General features: G+C 42.1%; 1 protein-coding gene across 7 annotated transcripts in view; it reads right to left on the bottom strand.

Moving 5' to 3' along the window:
• EHBP1 (EH domain binding protein 1) overlaps window positions 1–18,453 on the bottom strand; it is a 480,146-nt gene that overhangs the window by 83,022 nt on the left and 378,671 nt on the right. For all 7 annotated transcript variants that reach the window (XM_077282492.1, XM_077282487.1, XM_077282490.1 and 4 more), the window contains 3 exons: window positions 17,355–17,493; window positions 9,770–9,873; window positions 2,386–2,509 (listed from right to left, as the gene is read on the bottom strand). In XM_077282492.1, coding sequence (XP_077138607.1) covers window positions 2,386–2,509; window positions 9,770–9,873; window positions 17,355–17,493 — 367 coding nt within the window. The remainder of the gene's footprint in view (window positions 1–2,385; window positions 2,510–9,769; window positions 9,874–17,354; window positions 17,494–18,453) is intronic.

Below are 18,453 nucleotides of genomic sequence, written 5' to 3'. Positions count from 1 at the left end.
AAAATGCTGCAAATACGCTGAAAAAATGCTGAAAGAAGTGACAAGATGCAGTTTGCAAAAACGCAGTAGTTTTCCAAATCAGTCAGGAAATTAAATCAATGTGTGTGCATAAGATTTCTGAAATATTATAGTACTCTGCGGGTACTGTAAAACGCAGCTTAAAATTTGCATTAAAAAAAAAACACAACGTGTGAACATAGTCTTAGATGTGATGCCAAAGCTGCAACTTTCCAACAAAAGATTGGAGATGGATAGCTTGGCTGGCCAAAAATGTCTCTCCCGCCTCCCACCAACTCACTCGGCTCATCAGTGGGTGCAGGTATTTTCAATGGGGAGAGTGAAGTAAACTACTGCCTTAGCTTAAATTTGGGGGAAAGGAAAGATCATAGTTATGATTCAATTGACCCAATTCGTCTTTCCCTGACATCTTGGGGCTCCTTCTCACTTGCGAGAAATACGGCCGAGTCTCGCAGGTAAAAACCCTGCTCTGGCGCCGGCACTCCAGAGCGGAGAGTGCAGCTCCATGTATTGCTGTGCGGCCGCACGCTCCGCTCTGGAGTGCCGGCACCAGAGCAGGGTTTTTACCTGCGAGACTTGGCCGTATTTCTCGCAAGTGAGAAGGAGCCCTTAGGGCTCATTCAGGCATCTGATTTTTGCATCTGAGTGCTATCCTGTGACAGTTTAAGGGGACATCCATGAGAGGTCCTCGGAAAATGGCTGAAACATGTCCGAGTTTAATCTGAGGGTCAGATGAAAACTGACAATGCAAGTCAATGGGTCTGTGAAAAAAATCAGGACTGCACTCTGACAGCATGAGTGTAGCCGATTTTCAAGGACTGTGAGAATGGAGACAGTGGAGAATTTTTTTTTGTCTCCATATACGAGACAATCTGATGACACTCGTACCATACTGATCAGAACAATCGGTCCTTTTTTCTAGTATGTGGAAAAATTGGATGTCTGAATGAGTGCGAGAGTTGGGAGGCGCCCATAGACACTCGCTCAACTAAAAGCTATCCATCAGAACAACAGAATCGGGCATACTAACATCCAACTACCTGATCTTTTCCTTCCCCCAACAACAGTTAGGCCAGAGGTCCCCATACACACTGTATGGATAATAGATGGTCAGCCGATCCCACGGACATTGCAAGAATAATGGCCTGCCAGTATGTGTATGCAATGTGGATGGAAACCAGAGGAAATCCCGACAGACGCATGGATTCAGGCAAAAGAGCGGCGCACTGAGGAGGGCAGCTTTCTTAGCAAATAATAAGATGCGTAGCTTTAATAAGTTACTAGAAATTGGTCTAACATCCATCATCCTGCAAATACACAATCATGACCGCCAACTTCTGATCAACCAAAAATATGCACATACATACAGTCTCATATATTGTATATAATCTATCTGTATGTATACATACAGTATATATCTATCTATCTATCTATCTATCTATCTATATATATATATTTGTATGGATCCAGGATTCTTGGCATGTGATCTTCGCTATATTTCATTGTCAATAAGTGGATAAATAGGAAAAAGCACATTTTATATATTCCACTAAAGCAGGTATAATAAAGCAACAGAGCAGGGGATAAATATACATGTCCAAGGGCCATCATGGCAAATACTGAAGTCTTGGGCTCATGTTTCTTCTCACATAACAGTAAATCTTTGTAACATTACCCATAGAAGGCATAAGATAGTCTGTTATGTATGTACTCATAATAGTAAGAAATGGAGAAGGAAAATAATTCACATAAACACAGATTATACACAAAGTACATACATACATACACACAAAATAACACTTTTAATGAAGAGAAATTGGCTTTCCCAGGAGCAGCCTTCCCACTGTATACAGCAGTATACATGTAATACTCATATATACCGGCCGTACAATGCTTAAATCTATTTCGCCTGTGCAATCAGATAGCTGGTAAAGCCTTGGGTTGACAGGCGGCTGGATCCGAGTCCATGTATGCCGCGTTTCATGAGGAATATAGCTGGCTAGCCGCTCTCTTCAGACACACACACAACACACTCTCGCTATTGAATCGGTAGAACACTGAAGATCTGACTTTTTTTTTCCCTAGCAGGGGCATATCAATGAGGCACAGATATGTATTCAGGCTCTGCATGGCTGAGCACACTGTTCAATAGTGCTGGCTCCCACGATATCAGGGCGAGTTATCACTTCCCATGAAGGCACTCTTATCACCAGGGCCCAGAGAGGTGGCAGCAAATCGCAGCCTTTTCATTTTCAAGGCAGTTCTGCTGAACATTCAGGCTTCAAAGATTCACACTTCCAAAACTCTATAAGAGTTTGTGAACGCTCAATTTGCCAAAACTGTTTACAGTGTAATTGGGCACCGTACCTGTGTCCATGAGATAGCGGAGGCGGTTCTCCACCAGCGCGGCACGGGTGTCAATTTGATTCTGCTCGTTCTCTAGGGCTGCCAATTCTCCTACTACATACTGACTGGTGTCTTTGAACCCTTTCTGTGTAAGGAAAAAAAAAAAGGGGAGAGAAAGAACAAACAAGAGGAGAAACATCACTTGTAAGTTGACTTTTTCTTTTTTTGCAATCACTTAGAAGAAGCACTTACCAGGTCTAACAACAGCCCCAGATATACCACTTACAGGTGCCAACCCAGCATCAAACATATATAGTGATATCCCATCATATACTGCGGCTTATCTGGAGGCCCTCGAGGGCTTGTTCTTATGTGACATTTACCCACCACTGGCGCCTAACGAGTACTCCGGAAATATATATAAGGGTAACCATATATATGTGTGCGCATATATATCGCCTTACTAAAATATATAAGGGAGTCGCACCAGTGTTGCAAAATCCACTTGCAAATGGATAATAACAAAATGCAGGAGAAAAAGAGGCCGCACTCCAAACATGTAAATATATATTATTATATACTGTTATAGCACCATTTATTCCATGGTGCTTTACATGTGAAAAGGGGTGTACATAACAAAAACAAAGTACAATAATCATGGAACAAATGAGTCACCTATTGGTAAAGGAGGAGAGAGGACCCTGCCTGCAAGGGCTCATGATATATATATACACTGCTCAAAAAAAATAAAGGGAACACTTAAACAACAGAATATAACTCCAAGTAAATCAAACTTCTGTGAAATCAAACTGTCCACTTAGGAAGCAACACTGTTTGACAATCAATTTCACATGCTGTTGTGCAAATGGAATAGACAACAGATGGAAATTATTGGCAATTATCAAGACACCCTCAATAAAGGAGTGGTTCTGCAGGTGGGGACCACAGACCACATCTCGGTACCAATGCTTTCTGGCTGATGTGTTGGGTCACTTTTGAATGTTGGTTGTGCTTTCACACTCGTGGTAGCATGAGATGGACTCTACAACCCACACAAGTGGCTCAGGTAGTGCAGCTCATCCAGGATGGCACATCAATGCGAGCTGTGGCAAGAAGGTTTGCTGTGTCTGTCAGTGTAGTGTCCAGAGGCTGGAGGCGCTACCAGGAGACATGGAGGGGGCCGTAGGAGGGCAACAACCTCAGCAGGACCACTACCTCCGCCTCTGTGCAAGGAGGAACAGGAGGAGCACTGCCAGAGCCCTGCAAAATGTCTTCCATCAGGCCATAAATGTGCATGTGTCTGCACAAACAGTTAGAAACCGACTCCATGAGGATGGTCTGAGTGCCCGACATCCACAGATGGGGGTTGTGCTCACAGCCCAACACCGTGCAGGATGCTTGGCATTTGCCACAGAACACCAGGATTGGCAAATTCGCCACTGGTGCCCTGTACTCTTCACAGATGAAAGCAGGTTCACACTGAGCACATGTGACAGACGTGAGAGAGTCTGGAGACGCCGTGGAGAGCGATCTGCTGCCTGCAACATCCTTCAGCATGACCGGTTTGGCAGTGGGCCAGTAATGGTGTGGGGTGGCATTTCTTTGGAGGGCCGCACAGCCCTCGCCAGAGGTAGCCTGACTGCCATTAGGTACTGAGATGAGATCCTCAGACCCCTTGTAAGTTCATATGCTGGTGCGGTTGGCCCTGGGTTCCTCCTAATGCAGGACAATGCCAGACATCATGTGGCTGGAGTGTGTCAGCAGTTCCTGCAAGATGAAGGCATTAAAGCTATGGACTGGCTCGCCCATTCCCCAGACCTGAATCTGATTGCGCACATCTGGGACACCATGTCTCACTCCATCCACGGTCACATTGCACCACAGACTGTCCAGGAGTTGGCAGATGCTTTAGTCCAGGTCTGGGAGGAGATCCATCAGGAGACCATCCGCCGCCTCATCAGGAGCATGCCTACAGTACAGTAGGGAGGTCATGCAGGCACGTGGGGCCACACACACTACTGAGCATCTTTTCCTAGTCATGAGCCATTTCCACTGAAGTTGGATCAGCCTGTAATTTGATTTTACACTTTGATTTTGAGTATCATTCCAAATCCAGACCTCCATGGGATATTCATTTTGATTTAGATTGATTTTATTGTTCTGAACACATTCCACTATGCAATGAATACAAATTTGCAACTGGAATATTTCATTCAGAGATATCTAGTATGTGGTATTTTAGTGTTCCCTTTATTTTTTTGAGCAGTGTACACACATACAAATATGTATACATCCACATGCATAAATATACATATATGTATATACACACACACATACATGTAAAGTGATATATATGTAGAGTGATATATATATATATATATATATATATATATATATATATATATATCTATATGGGTGTCTATATGTTGTGTACACATGCGAAGACTTTAGAAAAAGCAGCCCTGATCCCTAGAAATAATGAAGCCTATGAGCTTCACATCCAAAAAATAGATGGGCGGAAACATTGCATCTATGTGGTAAATACGGTAAATATCTGCATTTTTTTCCACTGGATCTGCTAGTCTGGAGTGTGGCCTTTTTTTCACCGCCCCGAAACAACACTCCACCTCATTATCTCGAATAAAGGTTTTCAGCTCTACCAAATCTTGTCCAATTCTTTAGATGACCAACTTAAAATGAATGTTTGGGACGGTACGGCTTTGTGTAAAACAATATATTTCTACAGTATAAAATAATAATGCAGAAGACACCGTTATAAAGACCCGCAGACTTGCACTAGCGACACTACTTTTAGGACTGAACCAAAGTTTCATCATATATTCCCTCGGATTCTGTACATTCGAGTTTCTAGAAGTAATTTAGAATGAAATTCTGGCAATATCGCCTGTATTATGTATCCAAAATTTTCTATAATAATAAATAATCTGGACAAAGTGGATCCTGCTCTGCAGTTCATGCGGGGATAGGGGTAAGCCGGCTGATGAGGATGGCGGAGTGTACAATATAATCTTGTTTACGCACACAGCTGGCTAGAACAGAAGTGCTGAACGCTGCGCGGTGTTATCCATCACTGAGACGGCGGCTGCACAAAGCGGTGGCGACTGTGCTGTCATGTCCAACACCGCCGATCTGAACGGCCAAGATAGGCCTATTAGGAAATCTGATAGATGGGACTAACCAAGGACTGAATTACAACGTGACAGACAACAGCAAGTAAACAGTGATATACTGAAGTACATAGGAAGAAAGGAGAACTGGAGACAGCTGTGGGGTTCGCCATTCAGGAGTCTGGTAAAGGTGTGTGACAATGTATAATGATTGTAGACTAGCTTCTCCGCAAACAGGGACATAATAAAGTCCTTGATGTTACTAGAAATATGGAACGTAATTCACCATAGGAGTAAAACGTTTCATTGGAAAATTTGTTCAGTCCATTTTCTTGGTTTAAAACAAAGTATATTTTAAATGTGGCGTCAACAAGTGCCAAAATATTAATCAGGCGCAGAAAAGCCTATTAACATTTCTTGGTAAGAATCCCACTGCATTGCACATAATATGACGGCAAGTGCATCTCCGGAAAGGCTCCAACTAGTTCTGCCAAGTTCCAGATTATCAGGCAACTCTTTGCCAGGCTACTCGACACTGGAAATGAATCTTATGAGCTAATCTGTGAAACTTCATTCATTGCTCTGTTCTTACTATCCTCTATGTAAAGCCCTCGGGCCAACTGCAAAATCTGAAAGTGTAGGTATGACCTCTGTTAACCTCCATATACTATATAAGGGGCAGACATACCATTTGTGCAGCCGCACAGAGGCCCAGGAAGTAAAGGGCCAATAAACTGTTCTCGCACAGGGGTCTGGGAGGTACAAGGGCCACTATCACCTCCCAATCAGCGGGTATCTACTCTCAGACATGACTACTGTACTGTAAAGGGCCCATACACGCTGCATTCTTGGGTAAAATTTATGTTCAGTGAATTACTCAGAGAGATGACAGTTGGTGCTCATAAAGTTCTATGGAGGACTGTGTCATTTCAGGAGAACTTGCAGCAGAATATCTGTGTCTGCCTCTACCTCCTCCATATAATATTATGAGCACCAACTGTCTTCACGGAATACAGATTTTACCCAAGAATGGAGAATGAAGCATCAATTCAGGAAGTGAAAGAAGCAAATTTCTGTGAGAAGATATATTACAAAGCTGCTTCTTTTCAACTGCATTATTGATTCATGAAATAAACAGGTTAATCTTTAAGGCCTCCATACACATTAGGCCGGATTCAGACCACGTTTTTGTGGTGTACTTGACATATCTATCTGTACTGTAGAGAAAAAAAATTATTTTAATGGATGCGATTGTTTTTACATAGAATACAAGTGAAAAAAGGTAAGTCAAATTGATATCAGTTTTGATCCATTGTTTCACATGATGCAAAAAACACAATCTGCTGCGCTTTTTGCTTTTCTCATTGAGCAAAAAGAAAAAAACTTATCTTTTTTTAACATAGCATTCCATGAAAGACTGATGCAAACACAATATTAGAAGTTTGCATCTTTTTTTTCCCAGAAAATCAGTTACTTCCCTCACCTATGTAAAAACGCAAAAACTAATCGGTTAAAAAAAAACAAAAAAAAAACTAAACATAAATGTATGCAACAGATTTGTAAAAAAAATGGATAAACCTTGTTTAAAAAGCGCATCAGTTTGCAACAGTTTTACAGATCAGTTTTTTTTGTTTACAGCACAAAAATGTGAGGCTGTTAAAATTTCCAAAAACGAGATGTGAAACAGGGACTAGATAGTGGTCAGCCTAACAATCACTCTCCCATCAGCTAGCTCTCTCGAGCCCCCCATACACATGACGTGCAGCTTGGCCGTGCCTTCATATGTTTTCAAGAAGGAGAGCAGCAGCTTATCTCCAGAGCAACAAAAGGTTCAAGAGTTAAAGGGGTATTCCCATCTCCAAGATCCTACCCCAATATGTAGTAAGTATAATAATATTAGCATATACCTCCTATCAGAAATGTAGTATAGTTTTTCTGATTTGCTATGTCTCTTTCCTCATGTGCATTGCAGGACCTTAGGTACCCATGGTTACGACCACCGATCTAGCTAATTGCTAGTGGTTGTAACCATGGATCAAAAAAGAAGAGAATGTCCAGCTTCACCGAATCCGTAAAAAAGAGTTTTCTTTATTCACAAACTTTAAACATGGAGGATACAGACTTGAGCATGAACCAAATGGGTAAGACTCTCAACGCGTTTCTGGAGACTAAGTTCCCTTAATCATAACCATGGATACCTAAGGTCCTGTAATGCCTGCACATGAGGAAAGAGACATAGCGAATCAGAAAAACTACAGCTCTGGCAAAAATTAAAAGAAACCACCAGATCAAAACCCTGTCATGTGCAGCCCAATCTCCAGACCTGCACCCCATTGAAAACCTCTGGAATGTAATCAAGAGGATGATGGATAGTCACAAGCCATCAAACAAAGAAGAACTGCTTACATTTTTGCGCCAGAAGCAGTGTGAAAGACTGGTGGAAAGCATGCCAAGACGCATGAAAGCTGTGATTAAAAATCATGGTTATTCCACAAAATATTGATTTCTGAACTCTTCCGGAGTTAAAACATTAGTATTGTTGTTTATAAATGATTATGAACTTGTTTTCTTTGCATTATTTGATGTCTGAAAGCACTGGGGCTTTTTTAAAAAATTTGACCATTTCTCCTTTTCAGAAAAAAAAAACAAATGTATTGCTTGGAAATTCGGAGACGTTGTTAGAAGTTTATAGAATAAAAGAAAAAATTACATTTTACTCAAAAATATACCTATAAAGAGAAAAATCAGACAAACTGAACATTTTGCAGTGTTCTCTTCATTTTTGCCAGAGCTGTATACTATATTTCTAATTGGAGGTATTCGCTATTATTATTATTATTATTATTATTATTATTATTATTATTATTATTAAACCTACTACATATTGCGACAAGATCTTGGAAATGGGAATACCCCTTTAAAATTGCCCGATTTTTGTCTCCTCGATATAATCTGATGGGGAAAATTTGGGAGGCCCCAATACACGTTAAACTTTTGACCGATACAGCCATATCGGGGGCTTCAGTCGACTTTAATATATTGGGGCCTTTATAGTGCAGGACCACTACATTGTTAGTAAAGGAATTCATCCAAGATGGACATCCAAATCAAACAATTCCCCAGATCTGAACTTCTTGGATCCATGTGAAACATAAGAGACAAGTACATTAAATATAAATAAGTTTTGAACTTTTCAATATTGTCTGTTAATTCCAATGACTATAAAGAATCCGCGGCCCGCATTCCTCCACCAAATTGGACAGGTGCAATATTCTACTACTGCTTTGAAGAAGATATCTGGATTTTCATTATCCAATTGATTTACAGTCACTATAATTGATTGCACCAGCAGCACAAGAGAGGGAGGAAGACTAATTACCCGATTAACATTTAGGCGTCATAAACCCATACAGACTCATTTAGTCAAAGGGCCAAAATTTGCAAGGTGTAAACGATTTTCCTAAGTTGTGAATGTGTTTCTTCTAACCTTTGGTCAGGGCACAATCCAGGCTCTCTTGGCAGAAATAAAGACAAGAAAGCCAATTTGTCAAATTATACACAGTGAATGGCCGCTGTCAAACTCTGGCTAGGCATGCTGGGAAACACACAGGTTCCAGCGTGTTCCTTGCTCTATCCGTCCCTCGCAGCTGTCCATCAAATGCTGCTTTCTCCCCGCGGTCTATTAAATATTTCCCTCACAAATCAATTTTACACATGATCAGCCCATACTCCTACTGAGCTGAACCTCCCCGTTAATTAAGTGAAGAAATTACCATATATATTATATTAATGCAAACATCATTCAGCTGGTAATTCACGGCTGATCTGGATAATGGAAAGGTTGAACACCCATTAACCCAAGTCAACAAAATGGGTTGGCTGGGAAAATCGAGCAGGTCTCCTGTGACTTGTCCCTCTAAACTGCAGCACTGCGGTATCTTCCATGGTAATAATTAAAATCCTCCTGCTCGATCAATACCGGCATCTTTGGATGGGAAGGGTCCTTAATGGCAACGCCTCAAACGAGAAGGGGGACTTTTTGCAAGTGGGAGAAATTCTTTTTTTTTATCTGACAATTATCACCTTGGTGCAGACTAATTCAGCGGTGCGCCCCTCTTACAGAGATTTCAATACATCAGAGATTGACATCTCTGGAAAGGGAAAAAAAACCAAAAACCTAACATCTCATTTTTGACAAATAAAAGCACAATTTTCCCATGCAGTGAAGAATTATCAGTAATCATGAAATAGGGCAGAGAGAGGGGAAAGTAAAATACATTTAGCACTTCATCTTCTGAGGGCTTCTTCTGGGTCTCGGTTATCACCGCGCCTTCATTCCCTCTTTTTGTGTCCTCTTGCATTGATCTCTGTCTTTTCATCTCTGCAAAAATAAATAAACAGAAGCCGGAGAAAGTCCATTATATATTGTTGGGAGGATGAGGATAGGACTCCACATAAAGTGTTCAAGCAGTCAGCGCTGATTAAAATCGACTTGAAGTAAAAAAAGAAAACACTTGAAATTAAAGAAAATCTAACAAGTGTAAAACATCTGGCAGCAAATGTTCAAAAATAAGAGAAAAGGATCCAATATTATAGCAATGATGTAAATGTAGGACCCAGGAGCCTCTTTTATCAACATTTTATTTGTTGTCCTTAGCAGCCAATCAGCTCAGCATGAATTTCTTAAAGGGGTTCTCCAGAAACGCACAAAAATGCGCCTGCCCCTCCCTTATGTGTAGGAAAATGTGCTCCCGATGGATATTCTGATGAGAGATGGGCATTCTTGCTCCTCTTGGTGAGCTGGATAATTTGGCTCAAACACAGGTTAAATTGATACTTGAGGTTAAGTCAGCGAGTATTAATGTGGTTAAATGCCGCCCACCTGCAATTAGCCAATGGCAACCCAAATTTTCAAGCTTTCACCATGAGCTGCTGGTTGAGTGGGTGGGGTTTCAATTACATTCAGAAGCCGGTTGGCATCATTCTACCTCCAGTGACAGCCACCTTGGAGTTCAAGTGGCTTTCAGTGGAGTCATTCACATAAAGGAGCCGGTTTGTTTGCAAATGACCGATCACTAATTCTGATTTCGTTTTAGAGATACCAAGAGTGCTGAGTTAAGAAGAGACTGCTCACACTGCTGTCCACCCTGCCTATCTGATCTAATACTGGATATACCAGGGGTGCTGAGGTAAGAAGAGGCTGCTCACACTGCTGTCCACACCATCTATCTGATCTAATACTGGAGATATCAGGAGTGCTGAGATAAGAAGAGACTGCTCACACTGCTGTCCACCCTGCCTATCTGATCTAATACTGGATATACCAGGGGTGCTGAGGTAAGAAGAGGCTGCTCACACTGCTGTCCACCCTGCCTATCTGATCTAATACTGGAGATATCAGGAGTGCTGAGATAAGAAGAGACTGCTCACACTGCTGTCCACCCTGCCTATCTGATCTAATACTGGATATACCAGGGGTGCTGAGGTAAGAAGAGACTGCTCGCATTGCTGTCTACCTTGCTTATCTGATCTAATACTGAGATACCAAGAGTGCTGAGGTAAGAAGAGACTGCTCACACTGCTGTCCACCCTGTCTATCTGATCTAATACTGGATATACCAGGGGTGCTGAGGTAAGAAGATGCCACTCACACTGCTGTCCATGCTGTCTTATCTAACACTGCAGATACCAGGAGTACAGAGGTAAGAAGAGACTGCTCACACTGCTGTCCTCCCTGTCTTTGTGATCTAAAACTGGAGATACCAGGGGTAGGGATGTAAGGAGAGGCTGCTCACACTGCTGTCCACCCTTACCTGACCTAATACTGGAGATACTAGAAGTGCTGAGGTAAAAAGAGGCTGCTCACACTGCTATCCACCCTGTCTTTCTGATCCAATACTGGAGATACCAGGGATGATGAGGAAAGAAGATGCATCTCACACCACTGTTCACCCTGTGTCTGATCTAATAATGTAGATTCGAGAGGTGTGGAAGTAAGAAGGAGCTGCTCATATATCTGTCCACCCTGTTTCTGATCTAGTAATAGAAATACCAGAGGTGCTGAGTAGTGATGAGCGAATGTAAGGCGCTATCTGAGCATGCTTGGGTGCTAATCGAATGTCTGAGGCGTGCTCAAATAATATGTTTGAGTCCCCGCGGCTGCATGAGTTACTTAGGCTGGCAGTTGCTGTGGCCTGGAGAGAAATGTACAGTATTTGGTATACTAAAGGGAATGAACATTCACTGCTCTCCCCGCCCATGGGAGTGGAGAGCAGTGAATATTCATTCCCTTTAGTCACAGGCACACGTGATCGCACAGCAGCTGCAGGAACCCTACGGCTGCAGCTACCACTGCCCCTATTAAAGTGAAATGAATATTCACTGCTCTCCACTCCTATAGTCCCGGGGTGGGTCATGAATACCAGGATAGGGATGAAGGGACCATGCATACCAGAATGGGGAATGAAGGGGCCATTCATACCAGGCTGGGGATGAGGGGGCCAGGCATACCAGGATGGGGATGAGGGGGCCATGCGTACCAGGATGGGGATGAAGAAGCCATGCATACCAGGATGGGGATGAGGGAGCCATGCATACCAGGATGGGGATGAGGGTGCCACGCATAACAGGATGGGGATGAGGGGGCCATGCTTACCAGGATGGGGATGAGGGGGCCATGCATACCAGGACGGGGATTGGTGCCATGCATACCAGGACAGGGATGAGGGGACAATATATACCAGGATGGGAATGAAGGCCATGCATAGCAGAATGGTGATGAGGGGGCTACGTATTCCAGAATTAACCACATTTTTTACTTCATTTTTTTTCTATTTTCCTCCGCTAAAGCCTAGGAGTGTCTTATGGTCCGAAAAATATGGTATATATCAGTGAGCGATTGAGTACGTGGTGGCCATAATACTGTAGGACTGCATTATATTCTATGAGGGGGCTGCATTATACTATATGAGGGCTGCATCATATTCTAAGAGGGGGGGCTACATTATATTCTATGAGGGGGGCTGCATTATACTCTATGAGAGGGCTACCCGAACTGCACAATTGGTGGTTTTGTATTTATTTCTATGTAGCAACATGGTGGGCCCCAAGAATGATTTTTTCAGTTTGACCCAAGGTGCTCTAGTCTGAAGCTGCCTATAATATTACCATTCTCTCCCAATCCTCTGGGTACTCCGGTTTCCTCCCACATTCCAAAGACATACTGATAGGGAGTTTAGATTGTGAGCCCCAACGGGGCTGATAATGTGTGCAACCTGTAAAGCGCTGCGGAATATGTTAGCGCTATATAAAAATAAAGATTATTATTATTATTCTAGGACAGTTTATGTGAGTGTTACAAGGCGGCAGCAATTTTAATGTAGTAATTCCTTCTCTAGACAAATCAAGTGTGGTTTACCAGTTATGTATATTTACGAATGTATTTATAATGCTATTTTCTTTTTCTCCATTCCCAGAGAACCCCTTTAAACTCCTCTGGAAATACAAAAGATGTGCTGTGATTGGTTGCTATGGGAAAGAAGGCCAGTTTTTGTTATACATGTTTGATAGATAAGGCATTTTGGCATTATATAAAATATAACATAGTAAAGTCCATCAATCTACAGTTTTCATCTTTCTAAAGCTAATGGGAAAATTAGAACAATGACCGGATTGGTTGCTATGGTCAAAAAGTTCACACGTAGGTGGTTCTCTTTCAGCTAAGGTTTTGTGAAGGAGATTAAAGCGAGGTAAAAAGGTGGATACCATCAGAGCGCTGAGAGAGAGACGAGATCAGCCAAACCGGATGAAGAGAAGCATTTAATCAACACTACAGTCATGGACAAAAATTTTGAGAATGAGACAAATATTAATTTTTCCAAAGTCTACTGCTTCATTTTTTCTAATGGCAATTTGCATATACTCCTGAATGTCAGAGTGATCAGCTTAACAGCAACTACTGTACTAGCAAAGTCAATATTTGCCCAGAAAATGAACTTTAACCCCCAAAACACATTTCAACATCATTGCAGTCCTGCCTTAAAAGGAGCAGCTAACATCGTTTTAGTGATTGATCCATTAACACAGGTGTGGGTGTTGATGAGGACAGGGCTGGCGATCAATCAGTCATGATTAAGTAAGAATGACATCACTGGACACTTTAACCCCTTCCCGACATGTGACGGTATAGTACGTCACATGTCGGGACCCCCGCTTTGATGTGCGCTCCGGCGGTGAGCGCACATCAAAGTCGCGACATGTCAGCTGTTTTTTACAGCTGACATGTGCGCGCAATAGCGGCGGGTGAAATCGCGATCACCCGCCGCTATTAACTAGTTAAATGCCGCTGTCAAGCGCAGACAGCGGCATTTAACTACCGCATCCGGCCGTGCGGCCGGATATGAGCGCATCGCCGACCCCTGTCACATGATCGGGGGTCGGCGATGCTCCTCCATTGTAACCATAGAGGTCCTTGAGACCTCTATGGTTACTGATTGCCCGTGGCTGTGAGCGCCCCCCTGTGGTCGGCGCTCACAGCACACCTGCATTTTAGCTACATAACAGCGATCTGATGATCGCTGTTATGTAGCAGAGCCGATCGGGCTGTGCCTGCTTCTAGCCTCCCATGGAGGCTATAGAAGCATGGCAAAAGTAAAAAAAAAAAGTTTTTAAAAATGTGAAAAAAATAAAAAAAACATAAAAGTTTAAATCACCCCCCTTTCGCCCCAATCAAAATAAATCAATAAAAAAAACCAAAAACCTACACATATTTGGTATCGCCGCGTTCAGAATCGCCCGATCTATCAATTAAAAAAAAGCATTAACCTGATCGCTAAATGGCGTAATGAGAAAAAAATTCGAAACGCCAGATTTACGTTTTTTTGGTCGCCACGACATTGCATTAAAATGCAATAACGGGCGATCAAAAGAACGTATCTACACCAAAATGCTATCATTAAAAATGCCAGCTCGGCACGCAAAAAATAAGCCCTCACCTGACCCCAGATCACGAAAAATGGAGACGCTACGGGTATCGGAAAATGGCGCAATTTTGTTTTGTTTTGTTTTTTGCAAAGTTTGGAATTTTTTTTCACCACTTAGGTGAAAAATAACCTAGTCATGTTAGGTGTCTATGAACTCGTAGTGACCTGGAGAATCATAATGGCAGGTCAGTTTTAGCATTTAGTGAACCTAGCAAAATAGGCAAGCAAAAAACAAGTGTGGGATTGCACTTTTTTTGCAATTTCACTGCACTTGGAATTTTTTTCCCGTTTTCTAGTACACGACATGCTAAAACCAATGATGTCGTTCAAAAGTACAACTCGTCCCGCAAAAAATAAGCCCTCACATGGCCAAATTGACGGAAAAATAAAAAAGTTATGGCTCTGGGAAGGAGGGGAGCGAAAAACGAAAACGGAAAAACGGAAAAAGCTCCGGGGGTGAAGGGGTTAAAAGGAGGCTGGTGCTTGGTATCATTGTTTCTCTTCAGTTAACCATGGTTATCTCTAAAGAAACACGTGCAGCCATCATTGCACTGCACAAAAATGGCCTAACAGGGAAAAGTATCGCAGCTACAAAGATTGCACCTCAGTCAACAATCTATCGCATCATCAAGAACTTCAAGGAGAGAGCTTCCATTGTTGTCAAAAAGGCTCCAGGGCGCCCAAGAAAGACCAGCAAGCGCCAAGACCGTATCCTAAAACTGTTTCAGCTGCGGGATCGGACTACCAGCAGTGCCGAGCTTGCTCAGGAATGGCAGCAGGCTGGTGTGAGTGCTTCTGCACGCACTGTGAGGCGGAGACACTTTGAGCAAGGCCTGGTTTCAAGGAGGGCAGCAAAGAAGCCACTTCTCTCCAGAAAAAACATCAGGGACCGACTGATATTCTGCAAAAGGTACAGGGAGTGGACTGCTGAGGACTGGGGCAAAGTAATTTTCTCTGATGAATCCCCTTTTCGATTGTTTGGGACATCTGGAAAACAGCTTATTCGGAGAAGAAGAGGTGAGCGCTACCACCAGTCTTGTCTCATGCCAACTGTAAAGCATCCTGAAACCATTCATGTGTGGGGTTGCTTCTCAGCCAAGGGAATCGGCTCACTCACAGTCTTGCCTAAAAACACAGCCATGAATAAAGAATGGTACCAGAATGTCCTCCAAGAGCAACTTCTCCCAACCGTCCAAGAGCAGTTTGGCACCCAACAATGCCTTTTCCAGCATGATGGAGCACCTTGCCATAAAGCAAAGGTGATAACTAAATGGCTCATGGAACAAAACAGAGATTTTGGGTCCATGGCCTGGAAACTCCCCAGATCTTAATCCCATTGAGAACTTGTGGTCAATCATCAAGAGACGGGTGGACAAACAAAAACCAACAAATTATGGCAAAATGCAAGCATTGATTATGCAAGAATGGACTGCTATCAGTCAGGATTTGGTCCAGAAGTTGATTGAGAGCATGCCAGGGAGAATTGCAGAGGTCTTGAAGAAGAAGGGTCAACACTGCAAATATTGACTTGCTGCATTAACTCACTCTAACTGTCAATATAACCTATTGGTACTCATAATATGATTGCAATTATATTTCTGTATGTGATATAAACATCAGACAAACACTAATAAAAACCAGAGGGCAGCAGATCATGTGAAAATATAATTTTGGTGTCATTCTCAAAACTTTTGGCCATGACTGTACATGTTTCAGGGATGGTCCGTCCCCTTCATCAGATGAGTACTTTTACCTTGCTTAATCCCCTTCATGTTATGGTTCCAGCATTAGGAGTCTGGGGCTGTCGGACGGTAAAGCAAAAATCAAGGAGAACTATATTTAAAGCAACAATCAAGGAGAACCATAATTGCTGGGGTCAGTGTTGTGCCTGATCTGCACAACTCTCGGAGGTGAGTGCGGTAATTTCTCCTCCCAACGTCTTTCATTGCAGGCCTCCACATGGAGCACTCTGTCTCTTATTTTCTCTACCCAATGATATCAAATGTTTTCTGATGGGGTTAAAGTCATGGTTTCCAGCCACTTGATGGCAAGAATAGCGCTGCTTACTGTGTTATTCTTGTCGTCAACATCAATAGAACTGTGACAGAGGCTCAAAATGAAGAACTTTATGACAAAGAGAACATAGAGCCCAATTCATAAAGTAGTTTTCGACAGAAAGACTGCTTGACATTTCACAAGCTTTTTGCTTAGCTAGCAGTTTTTAACTTTTAGATTTTCTCAATTTTTTAAGTCAATCCCGGCCAGCTCGGCAAACACTTTAAAAAGTGTGTGGGCCTAAATAATAATACTCTGACTTGAGGACATTTCTTGCGGTGGCGCAAGACAGCTGAAAGAAAGCTGAATTAAGCCTTTAATGAATTTGGGAACCTTACTCCAGCTCACTGGATTTAAAGAGACTCTTTATTGTTTTGGCAATATGATAAAAAAATGGTCCTTGCTGTGACACCAGCAATCAGTTATAATCTATGGGGAAACTTGTCAGTATTGTGGGTACTAGTGTATACTATTATAAGGAATTAAGATTGTGAGGCCCAATGGGGGCAGTAAGTGATCGATAAACCATATAAAGTGCCACGGAATATGTTGGTGCTATGTAAGCTACCATAATAATCCTGTTTAAGGAGATATATGTGGCTGTAAACATAATGGTGCAAAAGAATAAAGCTGGGAATGAATTATAGAATACTTTACTTATTCCTAAAAACACTTCTTTTATGAAAAAATGGCAGTGTCAAAAAAATATTGTGGTTCCTCAATAGCAGTAAGATTAATAAAATTTGGCCTGGGAAGCCATATGGCAGCTATTATGATCAAGAATATGCACAATCAAACACTTGTTAAAAAGCAATACTTCCAATACCTGGACAGATCTCCACCCATTGACTGAAGGACTCAAGCTCTATTTTCCTGACTGTTAAATCTTTGTTGATCACAACAGGATTCTTGAAGCGATCTGAAGGCCTGTGTGATCTGTCCAAAGCAGATTCTTCAGTACCATTCTAATAAACAGAAAAAGGTAAATGTGATGTGTATTGTCATAATGGTAAAAACTAAGATTTGTTCTTTCTAGGGAAAAGAAAGTTCCCACAACTTTCGCACATAGACATCTAGCGGGTTAAAAGCCTGAACAAGAGTCTTCTGAATATATCCAGCAATGTACAGCACTGTACAAAAGTTCTAAGCAGGTGTGGAAAACATGCTGTAAAGTAAGAGAGCTTTAAACAATAGAAATGTTACTAATTTGATTTTATCAATTAACAAAATCCATAGTAAGTGAACAAAAGAGAACAAACTTCGTCTTTAGAACAGCATCAATTCTAAATACACTTATACACAGTTTTTTAATCACTCGTCAGGGAGGTTAGTCCAAACATATGGGAGAACTAACCACAGAACTTCTGTGAATGTCACTTGTGTAAAACCCTTCTGTCTATTCATTTAATCTCAGACAGCCTCGATGTTGTGCGATCAGGGCTCTACGGTGGCCATATCTTCACTTTCATGGCCTCTTTTTCTCTACACTAAAGAGAATTTTTAATGACAATGGCTGTATGTTTGGGGTTGTCATCACATTTTGATTCATCAGTCTAGAGCACCTGCTGCCATTTTTCTGCACCCCAGATCCTATGTCTATGTGCATACTTGAGTTGCTTGGCCTTATTCCCATGTCTAAGGTATGTTTTTTGCCCACAATTCCGTGAAGACCACTTCTGTCCAAACTTCTACCAATAGTAAATGGATGTAGCTGTGTCCCTTTGGTTGTTGCCAGTGCTGAGCTGATGGCACAACTGACTATCGTCTGATAGTCTTTCATCTATAACCGCACAGTAACCGCACGTTCAAACTCTTGCCACCTCCTGTCGCCTCCAACTCAAAAATATTGCCAGAATCCATCCCTTCCTCACCCCACAATCTACTAAGACTCTTGTGCATGCCCTTATCATCTCCCGCCTCGACTA

This window comes from Ranitomeya variabilis, chromosome 2 (assembly GCF_051348905.1).
Source record: "Ranitomeya variabilis isolate aRanVar5 chromosome 2, aRanVar5.hap1, whole genome shotgun sequence".
In the NCBI taxonomy this organism is placed as follows: Eukaryota; Metazoa; Chordata; class Amphibia; order Anura; family Dendrobatidae; genus Ranitomeya; species Ranitomeya variabilis.
The sequence above is the reverse complement of the archived record's forward strand: the minus strand, read 5'-3'. Positions and strand labels throughout refer to the sequence as shown.